We start from the raw sequence: 27,174 nt of genomic DNA, 5'->3' as shown, positions 1-27,174 counted from the left end.
CACTCTACAGAAGGTGTTGGATTGCATGAACAACTGACATGTACTAACTTGTGCTCATTTATAGAGGCATATGCTACGAAAATGTCCAATAGCCCTACACAGTACATGTCCTGGACACAACGTGTAATTCTAGATGTACAGGTGCTGACTCGATGGCTGTGTACTTTCTGTGGTGTGTTTTTTTTTCTTTCTGTTCCTCAGGCATTTTATTTTCTGCTGAAGTTGCCTAACTGGATTAGTGCGTTCCTCCCCCTCCTTCTCGTTGTGTTTTTTTTTTTTTTTTGCAAAGATACATTTTTTTATTGAAAGAAAGTGCAACCAGTTATATTCTCCAGATGATTGGTTGTGGTTTTCTCAAGGATGTGACATCAGTCCAGCTTTTTTTTTTTTTTGTGTGTGTGAACTGGCTGGCTTTTCATGAAGTTTGGGACTAATCTAAAGAGGGATGAGTGCTCAGTGCCTGCGGTCAGGTTACACAGGTTGCACTCAGCTATGATCTGCATCTTCCCACGGGACTCCACTAATGCTATACTGTACGTCACTCAGGTAACCGGCCCCATATATACTCAGGGGGACCTGGAATCTCAAGGTGTCACAAAGATTTTTATCATAAACTGAGGATGGAGTCTGAAGGTGGTGGACGTTCTCACGATGATGGAGGTCGGTCAATGATGACCTATGTCTCTAACCCTCTGATGAGCGGTGAGTCCATAATGTCCTATAAACTTTAACTCTTTATGCTTTAGGATTCTATATGGAACATGTTTTCTTCTGTATGATGGTGCAGGCGCTATTGCATAATAAGAGTGGGAAAATGAAGAAAATACTATATATTGGATATGTGTGTCTACTGTGCAAGGATGAGGCTGTAAAGTTTTACTTGTGGATATTTGTATTGTTTTCTCCATTGATAACTTTGTAATAGTTTTAAGAAGATATACCTGGAATGATCTAAAACTAGGGGATTTTTTTTAATTTTATTTGTTCAATAAGCTTACATTTTATGGACATGTCTGTTACACATCCAAGTCTGTAATATGGCACCCATAGAAATCCACGAGACTAAATCTATGGCATATGTGTCTTTTCATGTCATATTATGGAGGCGCTTTCTTAAGAAGCATTACTTCCAGAGGAGAATACAGTATGTAGGAAAGCCCCCACAAGGACTCTGTGTGTCACTATATAGGCTTTGCTGTGTACGGGAGGTTAAAGAGAATAGACTGATGATACTCTACATGCAGGGGCGTAGCTATAGGGCAGGGCAGGGCTGGCCAACCTGCGGCTCTCCAGCTGTTCTAAAACTACAATTCCCACCATGCCCTGCTGTAGGGCCCCCTTGACCCCTGGACGAAGGCACGCCGAAACGTGCATTGGGGTAACGCCACCCTGGGTGACATAGCACACGTTTTTTCTTTTTGGTGAGTCTCTGTTTCCACCTTTTTTCCTATACGGCTTTGGATTCAGGTTACCTTATACCTGGTTACTATGGGGGTTTGCTCCTATTTTGTTTACACTGCATTTGCATGCAAGCCCCTTTCCATTTCTTTGCCGTGTGGGTTTCTTTTTGATTGCTGACTCAACTGTTATTTATGTCATTTTTTGGTCAATGGTTGGTCATTTTACCACACCTAATCTATTTCATTGATCATTACTTTATATATATTTGACACGTGTGCTATCCCAGGGTGGCGTTCTTTTTCTGCTTCTTTCCACTTTTTAACGGCATATTATTTATTGCTTTATATTTGCAATCATGTTACAATAAAATCATATATTTATAATCATGTTACAATAAAATTATATTTTTATATACGGTACTATGAGCTCAGTTTCCTTGTTTCTTCGCTTGTTTCACTCGGGAGCTAGTACCGAGTTACAACTACGGGTGTCCTTTTGGCTATACCGGATGGACACTGTTTTCCACTTTTTGCCAATTGGCCACCTTTGGTCCTTATTGCTTTTTCTGATACCTGTAGGCTGTTCAGGCATGCTAGGAGTTGTAGTTTTGCAACAGCTGGAGAGCCGTAGGTTGGCCATCCCTGCTATAGGGGGTTCAGAGGTAGCAGTCACTACTGGACCCAGGAGCCTCAGGGGGCCCAAATACCTTTGTGCCATAGAAGAAGACGCCAGTATTATAAAAAGTCCATGCTGGTCAAGTTACCCCTCTGGCTTTAGGGGGTCAAGAATTTGGCATTGGGACAGGAGGCCTTTTCAAGATTTGCCTCAGGCAGCAGGAAGGCTATGTGCTTCCCTGCCCCTGGCCACAAAGCACTGAGGGAGGGAGGCCCAAGCTGAACTGTTGCCCCAGGGCCTATGATCCTTTAGCTACGTCCCTGTCTACATGGCCACATAATAAAGGTATAGAGCTGTACAATTTAGGGGCGATATGGCCAGCGCGCTGACGATGTGTGCACGGCAAGGCCCTGGTGCAGCGCGGTGCAGAGTGGGGAGGCCACGGAGCGGTGAGTAGGAAGCTTCTTCAATTCGCTACCGCTCCGTGGTAATCTATGGCTATATAGACAAAATCTATATCGTTGCCTGAATTTATATCGTTCATATCGTATATCGTTTATATATCGCCCACCCCTACTGTACATCATACCATACAATTAGGGGTGGAATGGCCATTGACCTGACATGGAAACTTCCCAGTGGGACAATACCCAGGGGGCCACCTGAAATCTCCTCACGACCAAGTATGCATTTTGTGATGCACTGTGGTATTTGATTCTGTTGGGGTGTTATAGTGTGCCCCATGTACTTGTGTTGGCCCTGCCAATTTTGACCAGACTACAAAATGTGGCCACTTTTTTATTTTTTTTATTTTTTTATTTTCCAGGGCAACTTTAAGTGCTTAGTCTGTCTCTTCATATATTCCATGGAAAACATCCAAATATTCTACACCTTATATAACTGTGCCTTCCTTACCTTTTCCTCTTGGCTCAATATATTGTATGTGTGAAATGACAAGCTTTTTTTTTTGCTTTTTTTTAACATGTTATTGTGTCACAAGAGGTCTATCCTATATGTTTCTATGTGTGGCACTCAGTTGTTGTGATGTGAATTGCAGCTTGTAAAGGGTTTTACTAACATATCATAATGCTGTACTGAATTTGTTTAATGAGAAACTGAAGGTCCTAACCAAAATCGGTTATAGAGAAATATATGTTTGTTCCTCTCCTGACGGGAAAACCTAGCATGGGTATGTCATTAAAACAATTGTGTGCAAGGCATAAGGATTTTCTCTGGTGTTTTTTGAATCTGTGTCTCCCCCACAGCATGGAGCACTGTATTACCTTTACACAGATAAGGCCATAAATGAAGCCCAAGAATGTTATGCTACAAAATGTGGAGATTTCAACTGATGCATCCACTGTAAAAAAAATAAAATAAATAAATAACAAAATAAAAAAAAATACTACTAAAACGAATATTTCTAGTAATGGATAAGCAACACCTTTCATAGCTAATCATAGAGGCTAATGGTGGCACCCCAAATAGAAATTGTCTGTACCCAACAACCAATAGAACAATAATAATTTTCAAATGATCACAAACCTTATGTATATAATTGAATTTTTTGTGCCATTTTTGTCTGGTTCACCTTTGAATTTTATGTCAGCAGACTGAAAGGAGCATTCATGAGGGCAATGAAGCCAGATTCTCACTGAGCGGTTTGTACATAGGCCAAAACACCTCTGGGACAGAAAACATTCAGTACCGGCTCATCCAAGAGGAAAACTACTGGTTATGCGGAGCTGTGTGACAGAAAACAACTGTTGTCATCAGAGCGGTGAACTTTGGACTCTGATTCTGGAATCATCTGCGTTTTTCATTAACTTGAAAACTGGGATTAAACCAAATATTTTCAGGTCAGGGAAATATAACACAGTGAATCTGACATTAATATTAACCCCTTAAGGGCTCATGCACACAAACATATTTTTTCTTGTGCCGTTTGTTATTTTACGCCCATATGTGGAATCATTCACTTCAATGGGGCTGCAAAAGAAAAAAAAAATGAATATGCCCATGGCCAGCACATGTCCTATTATTGTCCGCATTATGGACAAGATAGGACTGTTCTATTACAAAATGCGGAATGCACATGGCGGTATCCGTGTTTTGCAAACCGCAAAACATCCAATGGTCATGTGCATGAACCCTAATGATAACCACATACAAATACATCATTGCCATTAAGGCCCCTTTTACACAAGCGAGTTTTCCACGCGGGTGCCATGCGTGACGTCAACGCATTGCACCCGCGCTGAAAAAAACTGAACAACTGAACGCAATCGCATGAAATAACTGACTGAACTTCCTTGCAAAATCGTGCACGTTTCACTGAGTGCATCCGGACCTAATCCGTCACGCTTGTGTGAAAGAGGCCTAAGGGTTTGTATGGAGTAAGCTCACGCGCTGAACCCACTCCGTACTTGGAAGGTGCTGGATGCTGACAGTAAATGGCATCTGTGGGATTAGACACAGAGAGGGGGCTCCCTCTGCGCTCCGTTCGAAGTCACAGTAGCAAAATTGCGGGCCTCTGGTTGAGACAAGCTCTCAGAATCCCACAGACTGCAATAGTTTTCTACTGCCGCCTCAACTCCCCAAATGTCTGCCTGCTGAGTGTATAACGATCTGGCGCTTTATTAACAGTGGAAGCGTTGGGTACCTGTGTACACAGCTGGTGGTGGTAATTGGAGCCAATGGTTCCCTGCCCCGCTGTTCACCCTCAGGCCTACTAGGTAGGCATATGAGGCAGTAAATCTGTGCCCAGCATCCCAGGCCGTAAGCCTGCATTTTTATTTTCCTGGCCACTTGGAGACATTCCATGAAGGTGTGGGGGACATTGCTACTGGGAGTAGAACGCTGTAGGGGACATTACTACTGGAGGTGGCATTGTGGGGGATATTGCTAATTATTATTGTTGTAGGCACTATAGGGGACATTATTAATAACAGGGGCATATATGGACATTTTTACTGGGGGGTTCAATAAGGGGTTTTATTGCTGGAGGCAATGTAGGGACATTTCCATTATTAGGTGCATTTTAGGGGATGTTATTTCTGTGGGGCACTACACTGGTATTACTGGGAGCTCAATGGGGCTATTATTACTAGATGCAATTAAGGAGACATTTTTGTTACTGGGGGTATTATGGTATCTGGAGTCACTGTAGGGGCATTATTACTACTAGGGACACTATATAATCATTTTATTTAAAGGAGGCATTCTATGAGGCATTATTACTATTTGGGGGGGCACTTATTTTTTTCTTCAGCCGTATAGTATTTAGGGGCGTTGGGGAGCACCACGGGAACAATATTGCGGTTGGCAGCAGGATGACATTGTTGGGGCACAAGGATGGGGAGTTTGTGTTGAGAAGGTGGGAAGGATGATGAAAAAGTGAGGAATCTAAAATGTCTGTGTGGCAAATAGTGTTGAGCGGCATGTCCCATATTCGAATTCGCGAAATTTCGCGAATATTCGAAAGAATATTCGTAAAATATTCGCGAATATTCGAATTCGTTATTATTTCGCATATGCGATAATTCGAATTTTCGCATCGCATAATACATATTATGAGATGCAAAATTCGCATGTGCGCTAATGAAATCGCCTTACGAAGATTCGCAACTCAATTCAATCACTAATGTAAGAATGCAAAGCCCTTTGCCTCTGTTCTGGGACAAGTGTAGATATTCGCATGTGCGCTAATAAAATCGCCTTACAAAGATTCGCGCCTCAATCACTTTCTAGGCAATGTGAGTAAGATCTGAGCTTTTGGACTTTTGGGAATCAATCGAGATACAGTGGGGGTGATGACTGTAGTTGACAGAGTACAGATCAATGTCATCTGTAAGGTGGAAAGTAAAATAAAAAATACGAATATTCGTAAATCGAATTTTACGAAGTTCGAAGTATTCGCGAATATGGTGCTATACTATATGAATGCACAGGCCTTTGCCTCTCTGTTCTGGGGACAAGTGTAGATATTCGCATATGCGCTAATATAATCGCCTTACGAAGATTCACACCTCAATTACTTTCTAGGCAATGTGAGTAAGATCTGAGCTTTTGGACTTTTGGGAATCAATCGAGATACAGTGGGGGGTGATGACAGTAGTTGACAGAGTACAGATCAATGTAATCTGTAAGGTGGAAACTAAAATAAAAAATCCGAATATTCGTAAATCGAATTTTACGAAGTTCGAAGTATTCGCGAATATGGTGCTATACTATATGAATGCACATGCACAGGCCTTTGCCTCTCTGTTCTGGGGACAAGTGTAGATATTCGCATGTGCGCTAATAAAATCGCCTTACGAAGATTCGCGCCTCAATCACTTTCTAGGCAATGTGAGTAAGATCTGAGCTTTTGGACCTTTGGGAAACAATCAATTATATGTGTACTGTAATTTTGTTAAAAAAAAAAAAAAAAAAACGAATATTCGTTTTTACGAATATATAGCACTATATTCGAAATATTCGCGAAATCGCGAAGTTGCGATATTCGCGAAAAAAATTCGCTTTTCGAATATTCGCGCTCAACACTAGTGGCAAACTCTGCGGAGAGAAGATCTGGCTGAAAAAAATTGTTGTGGTGGTCTGGAGAAGATGAGGAAAGAACATCTACGTTAGAGGAGACGTCACTGAATGTAAGAGGTATACACTACATGCAGAATTATTAGGCAAATGAGTATTTTGACCACATCATCCTCTTTATGCATGTTGTCTTACTCCAAGCTGTATAGGCTCGAAAGCCTACTACCAATTAAGCATATTAGGTGATGTGCATCTCTGTAATGAGAAAGGGTGTGGTCTAATGACATCAACACCCTATATCAGGTGTGCATAATTATTAGGCAACTTCCTTTCCTTTGGCAAAATGGGTCAAAAGAAGGACTTGACATGCTCAGAAAAGTCAAAAATAGTGAGATATCTTGCAGAGGGATGCAGCACTCTTAAAATTGCAAAGCTTCTGAAGCGTGATCATCGAACAATCAAGCGTTTCATTCAAAATAGTCAACAGGGTCGCAAGAAGCGTGTGGAAAAACCAAGGCGCAAAATAACTGCCCATGAACTGAGAAAAGTCAAGCGTGCAGCTGCCAAGATGCCATTTGCCACCAGTTTGGCCATATTTCAGAGCTGCAACATCACTGGAGTGCCCAAAAGCACAAGGTGTGCAATACTCAGAGACATGGCCAAGGTAAGAAAGGCTGAAAGACGACCACCACTGAACAAGACACACAAGCTGAAACGTCAAGACTGGGCCAAGAAATATCTCAAGACTGATTTTTCTAAGGTTTTATGGACTGATGAAATGAGAGTGAGTCTTGATGGGCCAGATGGATGGATTGGTAAAGGGCAGAGAGCTCCAGTCCGACTCAGACACCAGCAAGGTGGAGGTGGAGTACTGGTTTGGGCTGGTATCATCAAAGATGAGCTTGTGGGGCCTTTTTGGGTTGAGGATGGAGTCAAGCTCAACTCCCAGTCCTACTGCCAGTTTCTGGAAGACACCTTCTTCAAGCAGTGGTACAGGAAGAAGTCTGCAAGGTAAGAAAAACATGATTTTCATGCAGGACAATGCTCCATCACACGCGTCCAAGTACTCCACAACGTGGCTGGCAAGAAAGGGTATAAAAGAAGAAAATCTAATGACATGGCCTCCTTGTTCACCTGATCTGAACCCCATTGAGAACCTGTGGTCCATCATCAAATGTGAGATTTACAAGGAGGGAAAACAGTACACCTCTCTGAACAGTGTCTGGGAGGCTGTGGTTGCTGCTGCACGCAATGTTGATGGTGAACAGATCAAAACACTGACAGAATCCATGGATAGCAGGCTTTTGAGTGTCCTTGCAAAGAAAGGTGGCTATATTGGTCACTGATTTGTTTTTGTTTTGTTTTTGAATGTCAGAAATGTATATTTGTGAATGTTGAGATGTTATATTGGTTTCACTGGTAAAAATAAATAATTGAAATGGGTATATATTTGTTTTTTTTAAGTTGCCTAATAATTATGTACAGTAATAGTCACCTGCACACACAGATATCCCCCTAAAATAGCTAAAACTAAAAACAAACTAAAAACTACTTCCAAAAATATTCAGCTTTGATATTAATGAGTTTTTTGGGTTCATTGAGAACATGGTTGTTGTTCAATAATAAAATTAATCCTCAAAAATACAACTTGCCTAATAATTCTGCACTCCCTGTATTGTGCTGTATTCTCCTATATGTTTGGTAAGGCTGGCTTGTAGCTGTCTTAGGTAAAAGGGGAGATTGATCAGCGTTGCAAAACAGAGTGATTATTGGCTTTTGGACCAAGGGTGGCAGTATTTCTGAAACTTCAAAGTTTTTGAACTGTGGACAAATGCCACCATTGCGAATAAGCAACATGGAAACTGTAGAACACCATATGCCATTAATGTGAGAGGTGAATGTCTGCTATGAAGGTACACAAGGGAGGTCCGACATGCTACAGTGGAGCAGTTCACCACCCAAATGAACCAGGGAGCTATCAGACGTGTGTCTAAAACAGTTCTGCGAACTTTGCTAAGTATGGGACTCCGCTAGCAGAGGAAGAGTGACCATCTATTTGCTTTGAAGTTGCATCAGCAGAAAAGGCTTACATTTTCATGGCAGTACTGCAATTAGACGTCTGCTGGTTGGCAAAGGGTTGCCTTCTCCAATGAGTCACGTTTTTTGCTTCATTGAACAGATGGATATTGGCAAGTCAGGCAGAGGTGGACTGGGAACTTAAAATGACCTGAAAAAAAAACTAAAAGTGGCCCCATGTTGTAGGCAGGTCCAAATATACTAAAAGTGGGACAAGCGCAGCAATACCATAGTGTAGAACCAAATACCACAGTGCAGCACAAAATATTGCCGCTCGTGCCACAGTATGAAACTGTATCCTCATCATGAGGATGGCAATACAGTTGAATGGTGTCACGGCCATGTCATGGTCGTGACTCCTGATCCGCATGCGGTTGCCTGCGGTTTTGGTTTGGTTGTTCAACCACAGGTGAGGGCCGCTAGTGTGCTGCCTCACTTGTGGTTGCCGCGGGCAACAAGTGTTGTATTGTCGCAGTATAGCAGCCTGTGCTGGTGCTAGGCAGCTTGCTGCAATGGCATGCGGTTACACCTAGCAACCTCTCTGTTAGGTGTGTGTTTATGTTATGCACTTTGTATGTATGGTGTGCACTTGGTCTTATGTTAGGTGTGCACTGTGACACTTCCCTTCACTGTGGCTGCCTGTGGCAACGTTTGGTATGATGTACATGTGGTGGCAGTGTCTCGGCCTTCTGGCTGACTCCCAGGACATGGTTGCCACCCATGTCGTTGCCAGCGGTTACAGCCGCAGTGTGATGTGCATTTGGACACTTCCCCTTTAAGTGGTTTCACTCCCTGTAAGTGTTGGAAGGGTTAATTCCCTCTCCTTGTGTGTCTGTGTGGGTGTGGCCACTTTGGGCTATAAAGCCTCTTTGGAGTTCAGTAGCTGAGGGGGTTCTTCAGCCATGCTTTGCTGGAGACACCTTCCTGGTAATTCTACCTGCCAGTGGGGGCCACCCTTGTGGGCATAAAATTATTGTTATATATTTTTATTCACGATGTTCTGTGGATGTGTTTGTGTGTCATGCCTATTCTTTGCAGTGTATGGATGTCCTGGTTACCAGTGTGATATGTGTTGTGTGCTGTGTCCCTTAGTCTTTTGTGGACATCAGTTGTCATGCACGGGTTCCAGTCAGCGTAGCTGTGGCAGGTAGGCTTGGATCAGCTTTAGTACTCCTGCCATATCTGTATGTTGCATTTGTTCCCCATTCCTTGCAGCTTGGCCAGTGAGACTCCTGTTCCTCTGTGCCTAGGAGGAACAGGTCGTCTTACCCTGCTCCTTGTTTCCAGGGCAATCCTGAGGGCTAGCAGGGACCCCAAGGCATCCGGTGTATGAGTCCTCCCACCTTCAGGGTTGACTCATATGGTTAGGAGTCAGGGTCAGCTTAGGGACGCGATAGGAGGTGACCTGCTCCCTAATACTGTCGTCCTGGCCAAGCAGCACTTAACATCTTCCGGCATCGCACGGCTGAGGGTTTTCCCCATCCTCAGCCGTGACAAATGGCTGGTGGCCAAGAGGAGGGCTAGGCAGCCCTCTCTGCATTGGCTTAACATAATTTCCCTGTAGGGTCTATGACCAATCCATCCATGGAGTCAGATGAGAAACATCAGAGAAACAACACACTGCAACCATTGCTGGAAGAACAAAAGCTGGTGGAAGCAACGTTATGATCTGCAGAATGTTTTAGTGGCATTTGTGCCCACCGATCCATGTGGAAGGCACACTCAGATGGTTTGTCTGAATCCATCCTTGGAGATCACGTACACCAATACATGCTGATTGTCTTCCCAGGGACAGAACAAAAATATCCAACATTGGTTGGAAGAGCATGACCAAGACATCTAAGTACCCTGGCCCTCTAACTCCCCAGACTTGAACCCAATTGAGTATCCATTGAATCATCTTGATAGTTGTGTTCTCTCTATGGATCCTCCCCCATGCACCCTCCAGCATTGATGGTCAGTTTGCAGTGTTCGCCAGCAAACAGATGCAGGCTGCCATCTTTAGTAAGGTAGACTCACCCGTCTGGCGATGCACAGGTAAGCCCTTACCTGTGACGGGAGCCGGTCTGAAATCTAATGCGCTCACCGGGAGCAGGCAGTTCCGGGAACAGCCACCGGGGGCCTTCATCGAGCTGTTTTTGGAACTGCCTGCTCCCGGTGACTGCATTTGATTTCGGACCGGCTCCCGGCACAGGTAAGGGCTTACCTGTGCATGGCCGGACAGGTGAGTCTACCTTACTAAAGATGGCAGCCTGCATGTGTTCGCTGGCGAACACTGCGAACTGACCATCACTACCCTCCAGCAGCTGTGGGATGCACTGCAGTCAGCATGGCTCCAGATACCTGTAAAAATTTACCAGGACCTTAGAGTCACTCCCTGCCCATCTAGCTGCTGTCTGTGCTGCATACAGCAGTTACTCTGGATATTAGCTGGTTGTCATAATAATGTGACTTGACCATGTATATTGTGTTATGCTATAGTATTTGGTTTGACTGCAGAACCAAATACCAAAGTGTAGCACAATATACCGCCCCTATATGGTAATGCTGGCCCTATCAAAAGCATCCCGGTGTGTATACACACACCACCTAGGGTCATATGATCCTCTATCTATGTGAAATTTTCCCAAATCACAATGCCAAATATTGGGATTTGACTTTTTAGAAAATTCAGGTCAGATTAAATTAGTTTAGAATTGATTTGCTCATCTGTAGTCATCAGTATCAGATTGGCAGGGGTCAGACTCCTGTCACTCTCCATTGATCAGGCATTAGAAGAAGCCACAGTGCAGTGGAACTACTGTAACACAGCTCTGTACAATGAATAATGGCCAGGAAAGGTACAACAAGCTCAGTCACTTTCAACTGAATAGTACTTTGCTTGCAGTACGTTTTACAACTGCTACAGGTACACTGCAAATCCTTCTAGCAGCTGATTGATGGGGGGTGCTTCAGTGCCAGGAGTCAGCCCCAATGTGGATCTGATATTGATGACCTGACCTACAGATCACCAATATTAAAGTTTTGAAAAAAAAAAGACTTTTAAATGGTTACATGCTACAAGATAGAATCTTGCATGGGCAGCACCATAGCTCAGTGGTTTAGCACTTGCCTTGCAGTGCTGAGGTCCTAGGTTCAAATCCAACCAAGGACAACATCTGTATGTTTGTATGTTCTCCCTGTGTTTGTGTGCTGGTACTCCAGTTTCCTCCCACACTCCAAAGACATACTGCTAGGGAACTTAGATTGTGAGCCCCATTGGGGACAGCTTGATGCTAATGTCTGTAAAGCGCTGCGGAATAAGTCAGCACTATATAAGTGAATATAATAAATAAAATGCACGTGTAGAGTAAACAGTTGGCCACCAAAGCTCTTTCTGCAATGCCGTCAGGGATAGTAACCTAATTGTATGGAAAGAAACTGATATGCATGACAGGTTATTTCCCACTAAATTTGTATATCTGTCTTACAAAGCTGAACTTTTTCTTGCAAATAAGTGCTTATTGTTAAGTTCCAGGACAAGTCTGAACCCGTTATAAGCTGAAAGTAATGCAAATTCTTAGACACAAAAGAGTATCAAGTCCTCAGTTTGAAATCACAACCATTAGTACATGACATATCCTCGGTGATGTCTAGTAGGTGATGTGTGAATCAGCCCATAAGAAGTTGGCTCCAAATCCACCTCCAAACAGGATAGTCATCTATTGGATACTTGTGGCCCACTATTGCATAAGAGTCTGGGCCACCTGGGAAATGTTCTGTCGGACTACACTGACCCTACTTGTAATGGTTCTGGTCCTTTGATAAGCAATTCATAGGGCTGGCACATACACTCACCTAAAGAATTATTAGGAACACCTGTTCTATTTCTCATTAATGCGATTATCTAGTCAACCAATCACATGGCAGTTGCTTCAATGCATGTAGGGTTGTGGTCCTGGTCAAGACAATCTCCTGAACTCCAAACTGAATGTCAGAATAGGAAAGAAAGGTGATTTAAGCAATTTTGAGCGTGGCATGGTTGTTGGTGCCAGATGGGCCGGTCTGAGTATTTCACAATCTGCTCAGTTACTGGGATTTTCACGCACAACCATTTCTAGGGTTTACAAAGAATGGCGTGAAAAGGGAAAAAACATCCAGTATGCATCAGTCCTGTGGGTGAAAATGCGTTGCTGATGCTAGAGGTCAGAGGAGAATGGGCTGACTGATTCAAGCTGATAGAAGAGCAACGTTGACTGAAATAACCACTCGTTACAACCGAGGTATGCAGCAAAGCATTTGTAAAGCCACAACACGCACAACCTTGAGGCGGATGGGCTACAACAGCAGAAGACCCCACCGGATACCACTCATCTCCACTACAAATAGGAAAAAGCGGCTACAATTTGTGGACGACTGGAAAAATGTTGCCTGGTCTGATGAGTCTCGATTTCTGTTGAGACATTCAAATGGTAGAATCCGAATTTGGCGTAAACAGAATGAGAACATGTATCCATCATGCCTTGTTACCACTGTGCAGGCTTGTGGTAGTGGTGTAATGGTGTGGAGGATGTTTTCTGGGCACACTTTAGGCCCCTTAGTGCCAATTGGCCATCGTTTAAATGCAACGGGCTACCTGAGCATTGTTTCTGACCATGTCCATCCCTTCATGACCACCATGTACCAATCCTCTGATGGCTACTTCCAGCAAGATAATGCACCATGTCACAAAAGCTTGAATCATTTCAAATTGGTTTCTTGAACATGACAATGAGTTCACTGTACTAAAATGGCCCCCACAGTCACCAGATCTCAACCAAATAGAGCATCTTTGGGATGTGGTGGAACGGGAGCTTCGTGCCCTGGATGTGCATCCCTCAAATCTCCATCAACTGCAAGATGCTATCCTATCAATATGGGCCAACATTTCTAAAGAATGCTATCAGCACCTTGTTGCATCAATGCCACGTAGAATTAAGGCAGTTCTGAAGGCAAAAGGGGGTCCAACACCATATTAGTATGGTGTTCCTAATAATTCTTTAGGTGAGTGTATATCCAACCCACGAACACTCATCCTCCAATCCCTAGAAACAGAGAGTCTGGTGTTGTCTTGTACATGTTAGTGCCCTTTGTTGCCCTACCCCAAGCATATTTGGACACCTAAATATTTGGGTTATCCTTTCATAAATCGCATATTACTTTCTCAAGGTTATAATTATAGGCTATGGCTTTTCACTTCTTCTCTGGGACTACTTAGGACTTAATATGATACCAATTCACTTAGATTAAAAACCATTATCCTGAAAACTGATTTATACGCATTTTTATTCTTGGTAATTATATTTTCTTTACACTGCAGCAGGGATTCTGGTCCACACCTCCATACAGATCTTCTCCAGATGGTTTTAGGCTGGACAGTCGGGTTTTCTGGTTCCCTGTCCTCCGTCCGTTCAGACAGGAGCACTGTGCTGTCGGAGTGTGAGCTGCAGCAACTGACTGAGGCTTCTCTCACCTCCATTCAGTCACTAGATCCACAGACATGGCTCCCTGTGGCTGACTGAGGGGGAGAGAAGCCCCCCGGGCTGCCCCCAGCTCACCTTCCATTCTGAAAGTTCTTCCCTCTCCTCCACCCCCATTTTATTTTGGCTGGGGATGGGGGCATGCCTTCACAGAGCCAGGGGCGTGGTTTATCCATATGGGGGTGTGGCCGGTGAGGTCCGGCGTTCTGGGGTGAAGCCAGTGGCCACCCTATCTCCAGATCTTTCAGGTTTTGGGGCTGTCACTCGGCTACATTGAGTTTCAGCTCCCTCCAAAGATTTTCAATTGGGTTCAGGTCTGGAGACTAGCTAGGCCACTCCAGGACCTTGAAATGCTTCTTACGGAGCCACTCCTAGTTGCCCTGGCTGTGTGTTTTGGGTCATTATCATACCGCAACACCCAGCTACGACCTACAGTATCTTCAATGCTCTTACTGAGGGAAGAAGGTTGTTGGCCAAATCTCATGATGCATGGCCCCATCCATCCTCCCTTTAATACGGTGCAGTCGTCCTGTCCCCTTTTGCAGAAAAGCACCCCCAAAAGTATGATGTTTTCACCCCCATGCTTCATGGTCGGGACTGTGTTCTTGGGATTGTACTCATCCTTCCTCTAAACACAGCGAGTAGAGTTGATACCAAAAAGTTCTATTTTGGTCTCCTCTGACCACATGACCTTCTCCTCTGGATCATAAAGATGGTCATTGGCGAACTTCAAACGGGCCTGGACATGATTTTAATCCATGACAGTGTAGTATGTTACTAATGGTAATCTTAGAGTCTGTGGTCCCAGCTCTCATCAGGTCATTGACCAGGTCCTCCCGTATAGTTCTGGGCTGATTTCTGACCTTTGTCCAGAAACATCCTTACCCCGCGAGGCGAGATTTTGCATGGAGTCCCAGACCGAGGAAGATTGACAGTAATCTTGTGTTTCTTCCATTTTCACCAACAGTTGTTGCCTTCTCACCAAGCTGCTTGCCTATTGTCCTGTAGCCCAGAATTCTTGCTGGTTGGTAGGTGAGAGCCAGAATTCTTGCTGGTTGGTAGGTGATCAAATACTTATTTCATGCAATAAAATGCAAATGAATTATTTAAATATCAAACAATGTGATTGTCTGTCACAGTTGAAGTGTACCTACGATTAAAAATTAGACCTCTCCATTCTTTGTAGGTGGGAAAACTTGCAAAATCGCCTGTGTATCAAACATTTATTTTCCCCACTGTATGTCTGGGATAGGTTATTTAGATTTGGTCCCATTGGGGATGGGGACAGATGACAACCTCCGTATAGTGCTGCAGAATACATTGATATATTGGCAAAGAGAAGAAAGTCAACGCAACACGATTTGAGAACAGACAGATGTTTCCTTAACCCAAACTCTTAAAATGGGGCCAAACAAAGGATGTCCCACTGGGATAGAGGAACATTTCTTAAAATCAGAACCAATCTCGTAACGGTAGTGATCCATTCAATTCACTTCTATGGAGTGATATACTGTAGATGGCACTCTCAGTCCCATAGAAGTGAATTAAGCAGAGGAACATAATGCACACTACTGCTCTATTCAAACAGGGGACTCCGGGACCCCTTATGATCATAGGGGTCCAGGGGTTGGACCCCCGTAGTCCGGTATTTATCACCTATCCTATGGGTAGGAGATAAAGATTTTTGGGATAACCCCTTTTAAGCTCTGTATTGTTATAAGGTAATAGAGATATTATTTGACATGTATTACAGACCTTTTTTCTTTCTCTGTAGATTTTGCATCTGACTGGTCTCTATTACATGAAGCATCAATCCATGGTCGACAAGTAACTTTGAATAAATTAATTAACCAGGTAAAAGAAATCATTATGTGAATAGTGTGGGTCTTCCCACTGGAATGCCACAAATCACAAAAGCAAAAGGCCTAGGTCTTGGAGCTTGGGTCCATGCTGCCCCCTTGTTTATATTCTGACACAATTATGCTAAGTCTATATTTCTCCATCAAGAGTTGTGGCCCTTCTGTTCTCTTCATCTGAAGTTGGGCATACACACAAGAATAATCAGCTGCAATGTGACCGATCAGTCATCCATGGAATTGTTCGTACCAAAGCACCCACCAGCAACAGAAGAGACTAAACTGGCCGATCAGGGGGACAAGTTGAAAAAAAAAAAACCATTACCTGCAACTTGAACTGCTGGACTTGTACAAACCGGATTCCCAAAAAGTTGGGACACTAAACAAATTGTGAATAAAAACTGAATGCAATGATGTGGAGATGGCAAATGTCTATATTTTATTTGTAATAGAACGTAGATGACAGATCAAACCTTTAATCCGAGTAAATGTATCATTTTAAAGGAAAAATACGTTGATTCAAAATTTCACGGTGTCAACAAATCCCCAAAAAGTTGGGACAAGTAGCAATAAGAGGCTGGAAAAAGTAAATTTGAGCATAACGAAGAGCTGGAAGACCAATTAACACTAATTAGGTCAATTGGAAACACGATTGGGTATAAAAAGAGCTTCTCAGAGTGGCAGTGTCTCTCAGAAGCCAAGATGGGTAGAAGATCACAAATTCCCACAATGTTGCGCAGAAAGATAGTGGAGCAATATCAGAAAGGTGTTACCCAGCGAAAAATTGCAAAGACTTTGCATCTATCATCATCAACTGTGCATAACATCATCCGAAGATTCAGAGAATCTGGAACAATCTCTGTGCGTAAGGGTCAAGGCCGTAAAACCATACTGGATGCCCGTGATCTCCGGGCCCTTAAACGACACTGCACCACAAACAGGAATGCTACTGTAAAGGAAATCACAGAATGGGCTCAGGAATACTTCCAGAAACCATTGTCAGTGAACACAATCCACCGTGCCATCCACCGTTGCCAGCTAAAACTCTACAGTGCAAAGAAGAAGCCATTTCTAAGCAAGATCCACAAGCTCAGGCGTTTTCACTGAGCCAGGGATCATTTAAAATGGAGTATGGCAAAATGGAAGACTGTTCTGTGGTCAGACGAGTCACGATTATCTTTTTGGAAGACAAGGACAACCCAAGTTGTTATCAACGCTCAGTTCAGAAGCCTGCATCTCTGATGGTATGGGGTTGCATGAGTGCGTGTGGCATGGGCAGCTTGCATGTCTGGAAAGGCACCATCAATGCAGAAAAATATATTCAGGTTCTAGAACAACATATGCTCCCATCCAGATGTCATCTCTTTCAGGGAAGACCCTGCATTTTTCAACAAGATAATGCCAGACCACATTCTGCATCAATCACAACATCATGGCTGCGTAGGAGAAGGATCCGGGTACTGAAATGGCCAGTCTGCAGTCCAGATCTTTCACCTATAGAGAACATTTGGCACATCATAAAGAGGAAGGTGCAACAAAGAAGGCCCAAGACGATTGAACAGTTAGAGGCCTGTATTAGACAAGAATGGGAGAGCATTCCTATTTCTAAAATTGAGAAACTGGTCTCCTCGGTCCCAGACGTCTGTTGAGTGTTGTAAGAAGAAGGGGAGATGCCACACAGTGGTGAAAATGGCCTTGTCCCAACTTTTGGGGGATTTGTTGACACCATGAAATTCTGATTCAACATATTTTTCCCTTAAAATGGTACATTTTCTCAGTTTAAACTTTTGTTCCGTGATTTATGTTCTATTCTGAATAAAATATTAGAAGTTGGCACCTCCACATCATTGCATTCAGTTTTTATTCACAATTTGTATAGTGTCCCAACTTTTTTGGAATCCGGTTTGTAGTTTCTGTAGACCATCTGCAAAATTTTCCAACCCAACAAATCATAGTTTTGGCTTGGCCATTGTGGATGGTCGCTTGTCTTGAGTAGGTTATTGGTCATTCTTCGGGCCCTCCAACCACCTCTATAACTTCACCATAGTGCCACCTTCCCCCAAAGAAACACACACAGCCACTGTTCGGATTAAATCGGCCACAGCAACCGTTTTATTAATAAATTAAAGTACATAACCTAAATAACATTAATATTAACATTAAACCTGACAAGGGAGGTCGTAGAAGCCCCAAAAATTAACCTCCATAAACAACCACCATGGCTTCCATCTCGCCTCCAGCCGTGTAACACCAGCTCGGAGACACCAACTGATGGACGCCTCTCTGAACCAACCAGGTGCTTTAACTATGAGAGTCCAGCCCCACCATTGAGGCCCTCCCATTCACCCATACCATCCTGTACCACCAGCTTCTAGGACCTCCCACCGCCAACAACGCGCAGCTTGACCCTACCGCCCTCAAGCTTGCGCGTTCCTCTACAACCTCAACGGCCTCTCAATACCCCCTTGCAATCCCAGGGACTATAAATCGATGCCTATCGCATTAAGGTGTACGCCATCCGTTCTCCAAAACCCACCACTGCCAGCCTCCAACTCGAGATGCCTCACTGCCAACGCACCGTTCCTAGCACAGAATAGCCCTATTCAATTTAATCCTGGCCTTATTTATCTGATCCACCGATCTCGCCTCCCGTCATGAGTGGCTAGGCACAATATCTGACCACACAGTTATCAGGGCCGGGAAAAGGGACCACAACGTAGAGGATCAAATTTAATGTCCCTGATCAGTTCTCTACAGGGCCTAACGCCAAAATCATTGCCCCCAACGTGAAAAACTAGGATGTCGGGAGCCCGGTCCAAATGCGCATAATGATGCACTTCCTGCAACACAGAACCCCACAACATACCTATACGCCGAGCCACCTGATTACCGCGACGTCCCACTCAAACCCCAGTTGCCGCAGCATTCCCTGAAACACATATTAATCTCAACACCCCTATCCCTTTCATAACTCCCAACCTCACATATGACCTAAAACAGGCCGATTCCCACCTACCAATTCTTTTGATCACCTCGTCACTCATGCCTAACCTAGCCGCGTCCGTGGCTGCCCTGATCCAAAAGGAATAACCTGTAAAATCCACGGCGTCCATTACCAAAGCTCTCAAGCACTTCTTAAAAACAGCTATAAATTGTAATCGGGACAAGAATGACCCATCTTCATGTCTGAGAAGGGGGCCTCCCACAAGACTCGAATCCAACCTGTACTCCCTCAGGCACTTGACCGGACATAACAGATACCCTGGAACCTCAAACAACGTAACACAGCAACCTCTAGCCTCCCTATCCGTTTTGGAAATCCGAATACGAACCACCACCCTGTCCCCATAAAGATCAACATCATCCCCATATAATCCACCCCCACACTGCACACTTTTGCAAACTAATTCCCCCAAGCTAAATGCTCTGAAAAAAGCCAGTGAAAATGCTAATCTAAACAACTGCACCTCATTGGTTGACCTGCACACCGAACCCTCCTGAACACCTAATTGTAACAACAAAGAAAAGGACACTGGCCTCCTATTAGCAATCATCTGCCTACCCTGTCTGCACCCCTTCAACACTTGCCGGACCAACAATGCCTTAATAACATCCTGCAAACCCTGCAATTTAAAACCAAACACCAAACCCGCCATGCAACTATTTATCTGCGCTACAGACCAACCCTTTTCCTCAACATACCTTTGTTGTTAGATATTGGGAATCTCACCAGAATCTACTCCCACCTCCAACTACGCCACACCCTACCGTAAGCCTGCCATGTCCCCTCACTCAGAGGTCCTCAAAAGTCCCGCTACTGTACCTTCAAGAGCTCCCACAGGGACTCCGGACACACCAACCCTTCTGCATTCGCTTCTGGGGCCAGCTGACACAAACGCTCCCACTCCCACGAGAAAGTGCATCAGCAATGCCATTAGAAATCCCCGAGACATGGACAGCCACAATCCAAGCGTTAAGCGACAAACAAAGTAAAACCAGATGCTGCAATAAACAAACTACCGGTGGCGAGGAGGCGGTCAAACCATTGATCGCCTGCACCACCCCCAGATTATCAAAAGGAATACAAACTTTTTTATTTCTGAACTCGCCACCCCAAAGCGTCGCTGCCAACACTATTGGAAATAGTTCTAGCAGTGCTACATTTCGCACCCAATCCCTCATAATCCAAGACTCCGGCCATCTCCTCGTGCACCAATGCCCCTGACAATACGCCCCAAAACCAGCCCCATCACCAGCGCCCTGCCGTTAAATTGCTTTAAAAGCCCGGCCCACGCCGCCAAATCACCCTTCAACTCCCAGCCCAGCCTAATAAAATGATGTGGAGCAACAACCCCTCCCGTGGTCAACGCCAACCGCCTACAAAAAATTCAGCCCATAGGAATAATGCAACAAGCAAAATTTAATTTCCCAAGAAGGGACTGTAAGTCCCTCAACAGTATTTTCTTCGCCCGCAACGCATCTGCCACCACCGCCCTCAAATCCCGCACATTGTCTTCCAGTAAACGACACTCCATCTTAACTGTGTCTATAACTATGCCCAAAATACTCAACTTGGTCGTAGGCCCACAGTCTTACCCTCCGCCAAAGGCACCCAGAACGACTTAAAAACTGACTGCAACGTAGACAACAATAACGCACAAATGCGCAAATCCGACGAACCTAAACAAAGAAAATCATCAAGGTAATGAATAATGGAGGAACAACCGAACACTTCCTCCACCACCCATTTCAAGAAAGAACTAAACATTTCAAAATATGCGCACGACACATAGCACCCCATCTGCAAACGCCTATCAACAAAATTCCCGCTATCCCAAAAACAACCCAACAAATGCAAACTTTTCAGATTAACAGGTAAAAGCCGAAATGCCGACTCAATGTCAGTATTTGCCAACTGGGTTCCTGGACCCAATTTACGCACCCACTCCACAGCCGCATCAAAGGAGGTATAGACCACCGAACAAAGCTCAGGATCTATACCTTCACTGACCGACACACCGTTTGGAAACAATAAATGGTGAATGAGCTGAAATGTATTCATCTCCTTCTTGGGAACCACCCCCAACGGGGAAACCCGTAAATTCACTAATGGTAGTTCCGAAAAAGGCCCATCCATCCTCCCCAATGACACCTCTTTTGCCAACTTATCCGTCACTACCTCCGGGTGCTCGAACGCAGATTTTTTCTCACCTCCCCATCAGCAACGGGTTAGATGGAATACGAAAACCCTCTGAAAAATCCATCTCCAAAAACACAGCCGCTTCCCGATATCTATTTAGATACCCCAACATCCTTTCCACCCGAACTAGGGTCCGCCCCTTTTGCAACATTCTCCTACTCGTGTTTAAACTTACATTTCTGTCTGAACTTACAGCTCCCTTCGTTAAACAGGAATCACAGGCCCTTGGCCGATGCTGCTGCAAAACCGGACTGCCCTGGCTCCCCCCGAAAGGACTAACCCGGCCTTCCCGTCACAGTCACCCTAATCCACAACCAGATGTCCTTGTGGTTCCACCGCATGTTAGGGCGAACCGCCTTCCTCTGACGAAATTGTTCATCATACCTAAGCCAACCTGAACCCCCTTACACCCTATTAGCCTCACCTACCGCATCCAAATAACAGAAAAGAGCCGAACAGCAGTCCCCGATCACACTCGCTAGAATAGCAAACGCCTGTAGCCAATTCCCAAACGTGCGCGGTATCAGCCGATACCAATATTTTTCCTCCTCCTCCTTCTTCCCCCCCCCCCCATCCTTCTTAACCATATCCAGGTTAAAACGCTCCAAGGGGAGAAGAGAAAAAATTTCTATATACTCCCCTTGCCAAATCCTCTCACGTACCTCCTGTTTCAAATGCGCTCCGAGGGGACTCTCGAAACACACATACACCTCCCATTTCGCCGCATTATCCACCCTGGGCCTATCCTCCTCGCTGCCCGCCTGTGTCTGCACCGATACCGACCCACCCAACCTGATACCAGAACTGCTCACAGCCCCACCAACCCCAGACCCCACACCCCAGGCCTGGAGGGGTGCCACCCCCGACGCCCCTAACCTCAAACCCACACCTGCCAAGCCACATAACAATTGCCCCAACCCCCCAATTAAATAGTGTAGACGCCCGCCATAACCGCCTGCCCACAAACCCTGAACCAATGCTAACAAAGACCCCAGCGCTGGCTCACCTGGCTGCCCGGGCGCTGTGAACCCGCCAGCTGATGGTCCGGATTCCTGACGATCTTCACTGGGCATCAAGGGAACGATCCTCCCAGTCTCCATTCCACGGTTAATACTTTGCATCTCAGCTTCGGACACGCCACTCCGGCTCCCTCATCTTCTTCTACGTGGGCCAACGTAGAAGATGAGGGAGCCAACATCGAAGGACCAACATCAGGCTGTCCGTCACACTGGAGAGGCCTGTGCAAGCTCCTGGCTCCACCCTGCACAGCCTTGTGTCCATAGCAGCTGCTGCCTCTCCCTCGCCAGAACAGGGGGGGGGACCGCTGCATCTGCTCGTGGATGCACGCTGACTGCCGCTGGGGATGGGGGACTGGCCTGGTAAGTTCTGTTCCTCCTACGCTGAACAAAATGGCGCCTGCTCCCTCACACACTCTCTCCTTTTTACCACCTAAGGCCACCCCCCCGCCCCCCCCCCCTGCTAACTGACTATCCCTTTCCTGGCCGGGCCCCTCCACAAAAACCTCTCATGTCTGTCGGCCTCCCTTTAACTCCCTCCCGTCCAGCCTCACTTAAAGGGCTTCTGTCACCCCACAAAAGTCTTTTTTTTTTTTTGGCTAGTTACATTCCTTATAGCGCGATATATGAGAATATAATGTTGTCACTTACTTTCATGCGGCCGTTTCTTGAGAAAACTAAGTTTTATAATATGCAAATCCGGTCTCTACCAGCAAGTAGGGCGTCTACCTGCTGGTAGCCGCCGCAGAAAACTGCCCCCTCGTCGTTTTGATTGACAGGGCCACCCGTGATCTCCTCCTCCGGCCGGCCCTGTCAGTATTTCAAAAATCGCGCGCCTCTGTTCATTCGGCGCAGGCGCTCTGAGATGAGGAGGCTCGTCTCCTCAGAACTCCCTCAGTGCGCCTGCGCCGATGACATCACCGAAAGAGAAGACGTCATCGGCGCAGGCGCACTGAGGGAGTTCTGAGGAGACGAGCCTCCTCATCTCAGAGCGCCTGCGCCGAATGAACAGAGGCACGCGATTTTTGAAATACTGACAGGGCCGGCCGGAGGAGGAGATCACGGCTGGCCCTGTCAATCAACACGACGAGGGGGCGGTTTTCTGCGGCGGCTACCAGCAAGTAGACGCCCTACTTGCTGGTAGAGACCGGATTTGCATATTATAAAACTTCGTTTTCTCAAGAAACGGCCGCATGAAAGTAAGTGACAACATTATATTCTCATATATCGCGCCATAAGGAATGTAACTAGCCAAAAAAAATATATATTACTTTTGTGGGGTGACAGAAGCCCTTTAATGTTTCAAACTATTGTTTGGGTATTTTGGCCAAGTTGTTAATCAGCTCAGAACCAGTACACCCAGTCAACAGCAATGTGCCTGCTCTGGTAGAAATATGTTGAAAGAACTCAATACAATATTTTTTTTGCTTTCCGTTGAATTTATATATTAGGGGACGTGGTTTTCCGAGAACATGCAATCTCCCTGTCTGATTTTAGTGTTGTGTCCATGATAAAACATTACCAAGGCCATCAGTATTTAGCTGCTATAGATATTACAAACAAGACTTCATTGTGCTAGAATCTAAACACTTGGGATGTGGTGACTGGAGCACAATTTCAAAACTTCAAAATATAATAAAGCTTATTCAATGAAACAAAGAAGGAAGAGTTGTGGAATTATGGAAATCACATGTCAATGGATTACCTGTACCTGGACTTCTGGCTTTTATCCCAATGTGACACAATTACCTTCTGATGGTTTGTGTAGGCACTTTTTGATGCCCTAGGCCAGTGATGGCTAACCTCCGGCATTCCAGCTGTGGTGAAACTCTGACTCCCAGCATGCTCCAATTATTTCTATTGAGTTCTGAGAACAGCCAAGCAAGTGTACATCTTGGGAGTTGTAGTGTTACCACAGCTGTAATTCTGGAGGTTAGTCATCACAGCCCTAGGCTTAGGATGTGATGTTCAATTTCACTTGCAGTACAGAATGGATCACTATACACCATTCTTCTAATCGGACGATCTGTCCGTGCACCTCTTGTTGTCATTCCAGGTCATTAAAGCGGTTGTCTCACAAAAAATATCCTGCAGGTTTCAAACCAGCACCTGGCTCTGAATACTTTTGTAATTGCATGTAATTAAAGATTTAGCATAGCCACTGAGTTATTCACTTAAATCTATCTGTATAGCGCCACCTGCTGGTTCGTTTTTTTTCTTCCTATTTCTTTGACCTGCTCACTGAGAAGGCCACACAGGCTCAGCTTCTTCCTTCAACTGCCTCCTGAGCTGTGATAGGGAGAGCTGAGACACACCCTCTGAGCTGTGATAGGGAGAGCTGAGACACACCTCCTGAGCTCCAGCAGAAAAGACACTCCCCTTGAGCTGCCATCTTGATATAAATCTAAAAACAAAAGGGCGACCCCAGGGGTGCCACAAAGGGGAAAAGAGAGGGGGGGGGGGGCCGTGCCCACCCAGTATACCCGAAATCACACCCCTAGAAAATAACTCGGCACAAGCTCCCGAGTGCACATAGCAGAAAAAAACGGAAAGAAGGAGCCAAAGCGCCAGATAATAAATGTAATAAATCCTTTATTGTAATATGACAAATGTAAAATACATATAAAAAATGCAGGGAGACAAGGGAAAGAGGGAGCAGGGAGGTGAAAAGGGCGCCACCCTGGGAGGAGCGCTCCGGTCTGGATGCTAAAATATATGAGAGGTCAGCGGGATAAAAGTATACAGAAAGTAAATAGCCTACCCGCAGACAACTCTGGTTATATGGTGAACAGGTGCTCAAAATAGATGACAAAACCCAACACCAAGCTGGATGTTGGCGCCCGGCCATGCAAAGATCTAGCATGAAGATGAACAATCAAAAAAATGAATGGAAACCGGGGGAAACAATAGACAAAACCTCACCTCAAACAGACCAGGAGTGAACCGACCAGGATGGCCATACGTCATTTCCGCCCGGTCATGTAGTCACGTGATGTGGGCGTGCCTTTGACCCGACGCCGGCTGCGGGGTGTCCGGACGTGGCGATGCCGGAATGATCGCCCGCCGATAATCAGATGCACCTGGGGACCAGCAACTGCTGACACTGCATTGGTTGGTACAGATTTTAAAACATTCGATCCGCAGTGATGGCGTTACCCCCTGACGAAGGCATGCCGAAACGCGCGTTGGGGTAGCGCCATCCTGGTCTGTTCACTCCTGGTCTCTTTGAGGTGAGGTTTTGTATATTGTTTCCCCCGGTCTCCATTCATTTTTTTGATTGTTCATCTTCATGCTAGATCTTTGCATGGCCGGGCGCCAACATCCAGCTTGGTGTTGGGTTTTGTCATCTATTTTGACCCACCTGTTCACCATATAACCAGAGTTGTCTGCGGGTAGGCTATTTACTTTCTGTATACTTTTATCCCGCTGACCTCTCATATATTTTAGCATCCAGACCGGAGCGCTCCCTTTTCACCTCCCTGCTCCCTCTTTCTCTTGTCCCCCTGCATTTTTTATATGTATTTTACATTTGTCATATTACAATAAAGGATTTATTACATTTATTATCTGGCCCTTTGGCTTCTTCTTTCCGTTTTTTTTTTTAAAATATAAATCTAGCAGAACAATGAATATGGAGATCTCTGGATCCATGTGAGGTACAGGGCTGGTTCTAGCTTTGTTAGAAAGAGGTTGTCATGTACTATATGATGTCTAATTTTTTTTACATTTGTCATAGGGTAACCTCTTTAATGTTCTACCAACCACAGGGACACACAACGTTGAACAGTGCTGACATCTAAACCTAGATGTCTAGCGATCTGCTGTAGTAATAAACTCATGTCTCTTCAGAGATTCTGTCCCTTTCAGTTTGAAACAAGTGGTGTTAACTGGCATCTAGATGAACAGGAGGCATGGCACAATCAATCCCCCCCACCCCATGACTAGATCTGATAGTAGAAATTGTAGCATCAGATTAGCTATAACATAGTAATTTGCAATATTTTCTGTTTTTTGTTTTCCGTAGGGATACAGTGTAAATCTGATCACAGCAGATCATGTGACTCCACTTCATGAAGCTTGTCTTGGTGGCCACCCTGACTGTGCCACAATCCTGCTGAAACATGGAGCGAAGGTATTCATAAAATATGGCCTGTTCTAAAATTAGAGATTAACATGATAATGCTTTTTACACTTGGTGGGCCAACTTGGCCGGTCAGTAGGGGGCCAGGGTGCTTGGGTGAGTACTGTGGACTCTTCATTGATTGCACTGCTCTGTACACCATCATATCATCCATGTAGTAGCAGCAGTATTGTCCCATTCACTTTAATCTATGAGGATGTAGGGATGACACAGGGTGAAAAGTGCATTTTTCAAGCCATCTTTTATAAAAAATAAAGTGCATTAGGCTCTGAGAAATAAGGTTACTGTTGAATGAAGAGTTCAGATTCTGGGGAAAATGTAGAGGATGTGGTAAAAAGAAAGGCAGATTAAGAATTGTGAGTGATGTTCAAAAGAGAAAAATAAAGTATGAATCGTGATCTGGTACATATACAGCGAGATCTTAATTTAAAATCTATAGGAGTAGGGGATATCTGCAAATAGTTTAGGTAGTATATAATGTATTGACATTGTACTGTATTATACCCAGCACAGCTGTTTATAGATGCCACATCCAGGGTTAATACTCCTGGTTCAGCCCTTGGCAGGCCCCCAGCTCAGTTAGTCAGTCAGTCCAAAATAGAGTTCAGAGAGGGACACTGTAGCCGCCGCCCAGCGAAGTGAATATTGATGAGCTGGGCGGGGCTTCAGAACGGCAGTTGGTAGCGGCTGGTTGGGCGCATTTTGACATGAAACGCCGCCCCTTGGGCAGATTGGTGACCGGACAAGCAGGTTATAAAACTTTATATTTCGGTATTTATAAGGTGGACAGAGGGGCTACTTAGATGATTTTAATAGACTTTAGAAGACCTGTACT

The 27,174-nt window shown here is 44.9% G+C and overlaps 1 protein-coding gene across 3 annotated transcripts in view; it reads left to right on the top strand.

Annotated features, from left to right (window-relative positions):
• The first annotated feature begins 359 nt into the window (after window positions 1–359).
• The window catches only part of LOC122930368 (ankyrin repeat and SOCS box protein 9-like), a 74,126-nt gene continuing 47,311 nt past the window's right edge, over window positions 360–27,174 (top strand). For all 3 annotated transcript variants that reach the window (XM_044283713.1, XM_044283715.1, XM_044283714.1), the window contains exons 1-3: window positions 360–702; window positions 15,901–15,980; window positions 26,223–26,330. In XM_044283713.1, coding sequence (XP_044139648.1) covers window positions 621–702; window positions 15,901–15,980; window positions 26,223–26,330 — 270 coding nt within the window. In that variant the 5' untranslated portion in view covers window positions 360–620. The remainder of the gene's footprint in view (window positions 703–15,900; window positions 15,981–26,222; window positions 26,331–27,174) is intronic.

Source organism: Bufo gargarizans, chromosome 3 (genome assembly GCF_014858855.1).
Source record: "Bufo gargarizans isolate SCDJY-AF-19 chromosome 3, ASM1485885v1, whole genome shotgun sequence".
Taxonomy (NCBI): domain Eukaryota; kingdom Metazoa; phylum Chordata; class Amphibia; order Anura; family Bufonidae; genus Bufo; species Bufo gargarizans.
This window is presented reverse-complemented; position numbering and strand designations above follow the sequence as displayed.